This window comes from Kryptolebias marmoratus, linkage group LG13 (genome assembly GCF_001649575.2).
Source record: "Kryptolebias marmoratus isolate JLee-2015 linkage group LG13, ASM164957v2, whole genome shotgun sequence".
Classification (NCBI taxonomy): domain Eukaryota; kingdom Metazoa; phylum Chordata; class Actinopteri; order Cyprinodontiformes; family Rivulidae; genus Kryptolebias; species Kryptolebias marmoratus.
The window spans coordinates 2910349-2919941 of record NC_051442.1 but is presented as its reverse complement, the minus strand read 5'-3'; the positions used below and the strand labels follow the sequence as shown (position 1 = coordinate 2919941).

Genomic DNA, 9593 nt, shown 5'->3' with positions numbered 1-9593 from the left:
CCTCTCTCTCAGTCCAGCGGTAATGACAGGAAGTGGTGACATCACAGCTGAACAATGTCCACGAGGGTCATCAGATGTCCGGCCCTTCCTGACTGACTCTGCCAGCCTCTCTCCGAGCGCCGGCGGGCCAGAATCTGCTCGCGGGGACGTTTTTAGCTCTCAGCCTCACCGTGAAGCACTTCAGGACGATAAGATGGAGCTGCAGCATAAAAAAAAACAAATAAAAACCAACTGAACGCGGCGCCTGTTTTTAGTTTTTCACTCAAGTTTGTCGTCGAACGATGGAAACAAAACAAGCAGCCGATTTTAATCATAGAAATAACTTTATTTTAAGCTCTTTTTGGCTTTTATAGAAGGTTGAAACCTGCCCCGCTGAGGGGTTTTTAGCCTCTGCACTGCAAGAACAAACTTAGATTTACTTAAAATAAAAATATAGTGACGTTGCAGATTACTGTATATGTTTTTGGAAACCATAAAATTCACAGTGAAGAATTTGACTCCAGCTTCTCTGGAGAAGCTGAGATGAGTCAGTATTTTATTAAAATATTAAAATTCACAGTTAATTACCAGCAGCTGGGGTCGGCAGAATTTCACAGCAAAAAAACAAAAACACGATGCTCATGAGGTTTGTTAAAGACAAAAAAACTCATCTGAACACAAAAACATTAACTGGAAATCGTTTCACAGAAATAAAATGAGTTTTATATCAAAGATAAAACAAACTTGAATCACTGATGTGTCGCACAAAGTCGGAGTTATTCTTGCTTTATATGTTGTTATTCGCTGAAGACGGTTTGATTTGGGATAAATCAGTTTAAGATAACTCCTAAAATCTCCAATTTTTAAAAATTATCCAACAACTCATTCCTGTCTCCGTAAATGTTTGCATAATTAAACAAAAATAAATTGAGCTTTCTTACTTTTGAGCTTTTTGAGTGATGGTCAAATTAAAAAAACAGAAAATATAAATCGACTTTTTAGCATTTAAAAGGAATCTGCTTCAGTGGGATTTTCATGTGGACTCCACGTTCATTTCGGCTGATTGTTAAATGATTTCAGCTGATGTTAAGCTACTGAAGTTATTGAATTTAGACTCTGAAGCTGTTTTATTTGGTTTGTTTCTAACTCTTACCACCGATAATCCTCTTTAATTCAGTCGTTTCGTGTTATTTTAAAGTGTAGATGTGTAGATAACCAAATTAAACTTTGGTTTAAAATTAAATCAGACACTTTTAATCCTTAAAAACAGAACTGCAGACCCGAAGTTCATTTTATTTTTTATGCATAAAAAGGTTTTTATAGCAGATTAGATCCTTCTAACCTTCAGATGAACAGTAAATCTGTTTTTACACTATCTCCCAAAAATAAATGTCTTAAAATGGACCGCTGCTGTTTGTTTATGCTTTAAAATTAATTTAAAAAAAAACAACAGGATAAAAAAGGTTAATTTGTTGCAAAAAATAATTAAAAATATAAAGCAGGAACAGAAACTTTGGAACCAAACGTTAAAAAGGTTAATCCTGAGTTTACAGTTGTTTTCCTGACAGACTGATACGCAGTTTTGAAATGTGGGTCTGCGCTCAACGTAAACAAAGCACTTTAATCTGCGTACTGAGCGTGAGTATTCACCAGCACGCCTAAATCTCTTTAATTAACGCCGTCGCCGTTGAGCTTGTTTCAGTCACTTCGGCTGTTTTTTATGGCGTCACAACAAGCGCCTTTAATTTGTAATATTAGCCGGCGCTTTCAAAATAAAGAGCGTTTTCCTATATTTGGAGTTTGTCGGACTCTCCAGCTGCTCCGGAGCTGCACCATGTCCTCCGCTTTTATCATCCCGGAGGAATTGTCTGGTATTTTTGGCATCTGAGGCGGAAAGCAGGCGAAGAATATCAGAGCAGCCGAAATCACAGCAGACTGGCACCAAGAACAGAAATAATTCAATTATTCCTTTTTTTGTTAAATCCTAAAACCTCTGCTGGATCAGAGCCGTTTATTTGTTAACTTAAAACAACAAAAGTCTGATTTTATATTCATGAATCAAAAAGCTGCTCGAAGTTTTAGTTTTTGTAACTTTTATACTTTTCAAAACATTTAACTTTAATTAAAAACAGAGAAATCAACTCTTCAGTTCTTTCAAACTCGTCGTTCCTTTTTCAAAACCTGCTTCAGCTACTTTCTCTATGTTTGTCTTCTTTTGCTAGATTTAGCTTTGAGCTACTGTTTTGACTACTTTTAGCTAGGATGTTAATACGTTTGGCTTTTAGCTAACAGCGGCGGGCGATATGCATTCCTTCTAGGTCTTTGGTAGAACCTCACCACAAAATGTTTGAAATGTATCTTTAATTCTGAGTTTATATTTTATTTATTTAGTTTATTTTTTAAAAAAACTCTTGGGATAAATTTGTAGTCACTGTTATGCACTTACTACTTTTAGCTAGAAGTAGTAAAATGTAGCTAAAGGCTAACTAAAAGCTAAAAGTAGCAAAACAGGAGCTAGAAGTTAAAAGGAGCAAATGATTAAGCTACATTTAGCTTGTTGCTGAAGTTAGCTAAAACCTAAAAGTTTCTAAAATAGCTGAAAGGTAAATGTAGCAAAAGCCTACCTAAAAGCTAAAAGTCATAAAAATGGTACTTAGAAGCTAAAAGGAGCAAGTGGCTGGCAAGAAGCTAAATGGAAGAAAAGCTAGCTAAAAGCTAAACATAGCTAACCGATAGCAGTTAGCTGAAAGGAGCAAAACACTCACAATGGCAAATGGTATCAAAAAGCTAGCTTAAAGCTAAACATACCAAACTGATAGCAGTTAGCTGAAAGAAAAGCTAGCTAAAAGCTGAAAGTTGAATGCAGTAGCAATAAGCTGAAAGCAACAAAAGACTACAAAGAAGCTAAATGTAGCAAAAGGTTAACTACAAGCTAAAAGTAGCAGAACAGGAGCTAGAAGCTAAAAGGAGCAAGAAGCCAGCAATAAGCTAAATGTAGCACAAGTTTAGCTAGGACCTAAAAGTTGCAAAAATAGTAGCAAAATGCTAAATGTATAAAAAAAACTACTTAAAAAGCTAAAAGTACTAAAATGGTAGCTAGAAGCTAAAAGGAGCAAGTGGCTAGCAACAAGCCAAATGTAGCTTAAAGTTAGCTAAAACCTAAAAGTAGCAAAAACAGTAGCTAAAAGTAACAAAGACTAACAGAAAGCTAAAATTAGCAAAAGGCTAGCTAAAGGCTAAAAGCAGATAAATGTGGAATCACCATAATAAACATTTCTTTCTAATATCTGTTCCTGTTAAATAAACACGTTTGTTTTATTATTAAATATCATAAATGTAAAACATTTTGGTGCGTTAAATTTTTGTCTTTATTATAAATTAGTTTGACCCTCGGTGACCTGCAGACTTGGAAAAGTTTTTATTTTAAGGTTTTAAACTCAATAAATTCATAAATTATATAAAATATGTTTCTTAAAAAGCTGGAAGCTGTAAATCTTCCTCCTTTAGCTCCTCTGAGTTCTTCCACCTCCTCCTCTTATCTGACGGCTCGTGGCAAAAGAGGAGAACCTTGAGACGTTCTTCGGCTCGTGGAAGCCGAAGAACGTCTCAAGGTTCTCCTCTTCGTCGCGAACCGCGGTTCTTGTCTTTTTTTGTTCGCAGCTGTGAGGCTAAAATCCAGACTAAACACAGGGCCAGATGTTTAGTCTGGATTCAGCTTTTAATGCATTTCCTCCACTTTCCTCCGTTCAGGCGGGAGTCTTCACTCTGCAGCCTTCTCTCACTTTCAGGAAGCCGAGCCAAAAAAGCCCCAGTCGCCGTTTCCGGGAATCTGTCCCACGAAGCGGCGGTGGTAAGAGGGCTCTGACGTGGGGGCCATTGTTTGGAGTCCGGGGCCCCCATTGTTCAGGGAGGAGCAGGAGGACAAACAAAGTCCCTCCTTTGGAGCGAGGAGGAGGAGGAGGAGGAGGAGGAGGAGGAGGAGCAGAGAAGGGGAACCGCCGCTGCTAATAATAAATGAACCACCTTAAAGTGCCGTTCTCACAGAGTGGGAGAACGCAAAGCATGCTGGGAGATCAGCGAATGCATATCGCCCGCCCGGGTTGTGGATCAGTCTCAGCTACTACCACACCAAATCTTAGCCCAGTGCAGATAAAATTGGATGCCATTTTGTCGCCGTGGCAACCATCTTGAATCAGGTTGACTCGTCGTGGTTTCTGAGATATTTTGCTAACAGACAGACAAGTGGAGGAGTGGAGGCTGGTCTACGATAACAGCTGACACCTGTGGCTCTCAGGTGTTTACGGACCTAAACGTAGCTCCGGTTCGTTCGGAGCGGGGGGACGTCCGTCCTCACCGAGCGCCACGTTAAAAAGGTTTGTCTCTCGTCTCTCGTCCCCGCAGGACCCCGATGATTCTCAACAAGGACGTCGTGGACAGAAAACCGAAGAATGGGAAATCCTCCGTCTCCCTCAAACACGAGTTCGACCCGACAGGTGAGACTTGTTTACCTGTTGTTTATTCAAAGCTTCGGCTCTTTTTTCAACAGCAAACAAACCTGTTTGAACTTTCTATTGATTGTTTATTTAAAGCTAAAAGCTAATAAATAAAAACAAAATGTTTTAACTCACAGATGATTCAGAAACGTTCGGATTATCTGACAAAATAAAACAAAATATTAAATAAAGAAATATCTTCTGTGAAAAAGCAGCTGGAGCGCTGAAAGACGACAGGAAGCAGAAAAGCTAAATGTAGCTAGATGTAGCAAAATGCTAGCTAAAAGCTAAAAGTAGAAAAACAGTAGCTAAAAGGAGCAAATGACTAGCAAAAAGCTAAATTTAAGAAAAGTAGCTAAAGGTAGCCAAACTGTAGCTAGGAGCTAAAAGGAGCTAAATTGTAGCTAGAAGCTAAAAGGAGCAAATGACAAGCTAAAAGCTAAATGTAGCAAAGGTAGCTAAAGGTAGCCAAACTGTAGCTAGGAGCTAAAAGGAGCTAAATTGTAGCTAGAAGCTAAAAGGAACAAATGACTAGCAAAAAGCTAAATGTAGCAAAGGTAGCTAAAGGTAGCTAAACTGTAGCTAGGAGCTAAAATGTGCCAATGACTAACAAAATGCTAGCAAAAGCCAAAAGTAGAAAAAAATGAGCTGAAGGCGAGCTAAAAGTGAAAGGTGTTTTTGGAGGAATTGAGGAGATCTTAATGTATTTTTGGGTATAATGTTTGTGAAACCTTAAATCAGCTGAAAGGTTTTCATTTATAATGGTTTAAAAAGCACAAAGTCTGCAGAAATAAATGAAAAATCAAAAACAAATAAAAGTCTTTTACAGAGACAGGTGTCAGATCCTTCGGTGAGGGAAATATTCCTCCCAGTTCAGCCATGATTGAGTTTTTTTAACGAGCGATCGCTCTGGAGCTGCTGCTGAGGCGAGCGGGGACGGCGTGGTTGCCCCGGGTTTCAGGCCCGACATTAATCCTTCCTGCCCTTTTGTTCACCCTGGAGCCCAGAAGACAACCAATTATCCGCTCGGCTCCTCGGGGGTGATTCGTTCAGGAGCGAAGAGGAAGATGGCTGCGGATGGGAAAAAGTGAGACGAGTCGTTTCAGGAAACGTCCCGAGGAGTGAGGCGAGCCGGGGCCCGTTCCGTCGGTTCTGATTCACACTTTCTGCAGCAGAAAATAACCCTGGGTCCGCTTCCTGCCGTGTCAGCGTGGCCGAACCTGACGGAAGGAAAAGGGCGATAATGTTTTTACCCTCTGTGTGTGTGATCCTCTGTTAGCAAAATGTCTCCTGAGCCAGAGAACAGAGAACCTGGAGCAAGATGGTGCCTCGGTGTGGCTTTACTCCAGCTCTTCCCTCGCGCGTTTTACCATCTGTGCTTTTATCGACTTGTTTGAAAACGCTGACATTTCTGCAGCCCGTACGGACGACCGGGACGACATCGATGGTGGAATATTATATCCTGCGAAACCCCAGACACAGGAAGTGAAAGAGGGGATCCAGCGCTGGCGTTCGAGGCGGTACTGTAGACAGGAAGTGGTCGGGATTTCTGGTTTTCTTCGACCTCTGCCTGTGTCATTCAGCTGCGGCGCCGCCTCCCTTTCGGCGTTGGTGGAGGTTATCGTGTTCTCCACCAGCGATCCGCTCGTCGTAACCTTTCTCCGGACGTGCGGCGTTTAATCTGCGTGCCACTGTCAGCTGACGTGAGCGCCACCAAGCTGTCATCGCAGTTTTCAACAAGTCTTTTGCCTTAAAAGTTGGTCCTCCATGTTTTAGACCACAGGTGTCAAACTCCATTCCTTGAGGGCCGCTGTCCTGCGCGTTTTAGACGTGTTCTTGCTTTAAATGGACGACTTGTTGCCATGCTCCTGGAGAACCTGATGATTTGGTGAGGAGGTGATCAAACCAGTTGAATCAGGTGTGTTGGAGCAGAAAAACCAAAAACCTCCAGGACAGCGGAGCCTCGAGGCCTGGAGTTTGACACCCCTGTTTTAGACGTTCCTCTGCAGGTCTTCAGGTCCTGCAGAAGTCTGGTAATCACTCAGTCATTCAGATCATCTAAAACCTGCAGGATGGTGGTCCTCCAGGACCAGGACTGGACTCGACTGATTTAAATAAACGTTTCATTAAAGACGGTTTCATGTTTTTGACAGAAATTTGGTGACAAAGCTCGGATTATGTTGATCTGAAGGGAACTCTGAACGCTTCATTTCCAGGACCTTTTGGATCTTCTGTCTCCCTCCAGGACTCAGAGGTTGTTCCTCGAACCCGTTTTAAAGCTCGCGGAGTTGGAGTTTTTCAGGCTTTGGATGTCTGTCCAGCTGTCCCCATGCCGCTCCGACGCCACAGAAATCTGAAGACCTTTTTGTTCAGACTTATCTGTTCGACTTGTTTGCTGTTTTTTAATGACTTCCTGATGTTTGTTTCTGTGAAACTTACCAACAGAAACTCTCAGAAACTAATCATTGGATGCACGGCTGCAAAATGTCTTATGAACGGCAGTTTGAGAACAAGCTGCTGATTCTCATTTCTTGCAGTGATGGCACCAGATGAAGCTGAATATCGTGTTTTGTTGACATTTTTGCTCATCTTCTCTCACGGTGTTCGATGTAAAAGAGTGTGAACTTGGCGTTTACGCTCCAGCTTGCCTTTCAGGGTATTTATTCTAATAATCTGCGTTTGAATGGCAGGTCTGGTCCAGCGCTGCGTGATAATCCAAAGAGATGAAAACGGCTTTGGTCTGACCGTGAGCGGAAACAACCCCGTGTTTGTGCAGCTGGTCAAAGAAGGTAAGACCCTGAAGCACACACTTCATCACAGCACGTTTACACAAAACAACGTCCGTAAGGCGCTCCGCTTCCTGTTGCAGATGGAGCTGCGATGCGAGCTGGCGTCCAGACAGGAGACAGGATCATTAAGGTTTGTTTCGTCCACCATTGGAGCCGCTTTTCTGCCATTCTGCTCCAAATGTTTTCTCCTGGATCATCGCTGCGCTGCTTTGGAATAAAACATGCTGCAGTCTGTACAAAACTGACAAAAAAACAAAACACAAGGGAAAAAATGGGGATCAGTGGGATTTAGGCTTAGACAGACTTCACAGTAGAGACATTTTTAAAAGCTTTTTTTACGCAGTCACAATTTAAATGTTGGGATTATTCCACGAAACGTTCAAACTTGTGTGAAAATGTTCCACTCCTGCAGCTCTTTATACATCAAAACGTGAGGATTTTTGTCTTCTCTGTCCCGGTGTGTCTCATGCTGCTGTAAGACTTGCGGTTTTCGCTCAGGCGTCCTCAGACAGCATGGAGAGGACACCCAAACGTCCATAAACTTCAACAGTTTTAGCTCAAAATATTGTGTTTCCTGCATAAAACACAAAGAAACACAAAGATTGATGTTGGACCATCAGTGTCCAGTGTCATGTTAAAGTTATTTACTGATGTTTTTTTCCTTCTTGGGACAGGTCAACGGGAGATTAGTTACACATTCGAACCACAAGGAGGTCGTGGAATTGATCAAATGTAAGTATTCATCTCTTAATTAGCTGATTTCTGCAGGTTTCTGCCATGAAAAATCCTTACTTTGATAGAAATGAGGTTAAAGCTCTACAGTTGTTAAAAAAAATCACCTTTTATGTTACTGGAGGGGAGTTTTATCCAGGATTTTACTTTTTGGTCCCAGAGTCACTGAAGCCTCTGAATTATTACAGAAACCAGGATTTTTACACTGAAATCACAGGAAACTACAAACAAACTCTGTAAACTAAAAGTCAGAGCAGATCTTTAAATATACATACAGCGTGTAGAAAGTTATAAAATATTTGTGTTTAACATCTTTTTACTCCAAAGACGCTGACGTCACTGACATCCTGTGGTTTTTTACGCCCTAACTTCTGCATGTTTTGTGCTAATTTAGCCGTTCATACAGCAAAACATTCGGCTCATTCAGGAGACGGCTGCTGTGACTTTTGGTTTTTGTAACTTTTATACTTTTCAAAAATATTTAACTTTATTTAGCAATAATTTCCCCGTAAAAAAATTATTGAGATCTCTTAGAAATCTGCTTTAGCAAACTGGCTTTATGTTGTCTTCTGATGCTACTTTTAGCTTTTAGCTACCGGTTTCATGCCTTTAATTTTTAGCTAGCCTTTTGCAGCTTTTACCCACCAGTTTTTAGCTAGTTTTGTGCTTTTTTTAAGTTTTAGCTAGCCTTTTGTTAGCATTTTATTCCTGATAGTTTTTAGCTATCATCCTGCTGCTTTTAGCTTTTAACTAGCTTTATGCTAGTTTTAACTTTTAGCTTCCCTTTGACTACTTTAGCCTTTAGCTAGCCTTTTGCTACACTCATCCGTTTAGCTATTTTTGCTACTTTTATTTGTTATCTAGTTTTGCTCCTCCTTTTTAGCTTTTTGCTACATTTAGCAACCTGCTTGCTGTTTGCTGTTTTGATGTTTTAGCTAGCCTTTTGCTACTTCTAGCTACTGTTAAGTAGCCTTTTGATACATTTAGCTCACCCTTTTGTTAGTTTTAACTTTTAGCTTCCCTTTGGCTACTTTAGTCTTCAGCTAGCGTTTTGTTTTTCTAGCTTTTAGCTACCTTTTTGCTACTTTTGGCTAGCATTTTGCTCCTTTTAGCATTTAGCTATCCTTGTGCGTTTCGGCTTCTTCATCAAATTTCAGAAAAGCTTTTTGAGCCGTTTGTGATCTTCTTCTCTGTCGTTGCTCCTTTACTCGTTTATTTCCTGGTAGCTGGTTCCTACGTAGCCCTGACGGTCTTGGGGAGGCCCCCAGGACTCCCTCAGATCCCCCTGGATGAGGAGAAGGAGGAGCAGCAGCCGCAGCAGCAGGAAGAGGAGGAGGAGGAGGAAGAGGCCGACTCTCCGCCTTTTATTTCGGCTCCAAACTCACCTGTCCTCTCAGGTGAAGAGCGGTCCAGCTTCCTGAGCAGCAGCAGCAGCAGCAGCAAACCCTGCAGCCCTCATAACCACGTCAGCTGCTGTCCGCCTGATGGGGTACGACCGAGAAAATACTGAGATACTCTGAATTACTCTGAGATACTCTGACATACTCTGAGATACTCTGACATACTCTGACATACTCTGAGATACTCTGACATACTCTGA

General features: G+C 41.3%; 1 protein-coding gene across 1 annotated transcript in view; it reads left to right on the top strand.

Annotated features, from left to right (window-relative positions):
• Window positions 1–9593, top strand: part of arhgef12b (Rho guanine nucleotide exchange factor (GEF) 12b) — a 37284-nt gene that overhangs the window by 3799 nt on the left and 23892 nt on the right. Inside the window, exons 2-6 of the mRNA XM_017429182.3 lie at window positions 4381–4472; window positions 7163–7261; window positions 7342–7391; window positions 7936–7993; window positions 9220–9482. Of these exons, the coding sequence (XP_017284671.1) occupies window positions 4381–4472; window positions 7163–7261; window positions 7342–7391; window positions 7936–7993; window positions 9220–9482 (562 nt within the window). The remainder of the gene's footprint in view (window positions 1–4380; window positions 4473–7162; window positions 7262–7341; window positions 7392–7935; window positions 7994–9219; window positions 9483–9593) is intronic.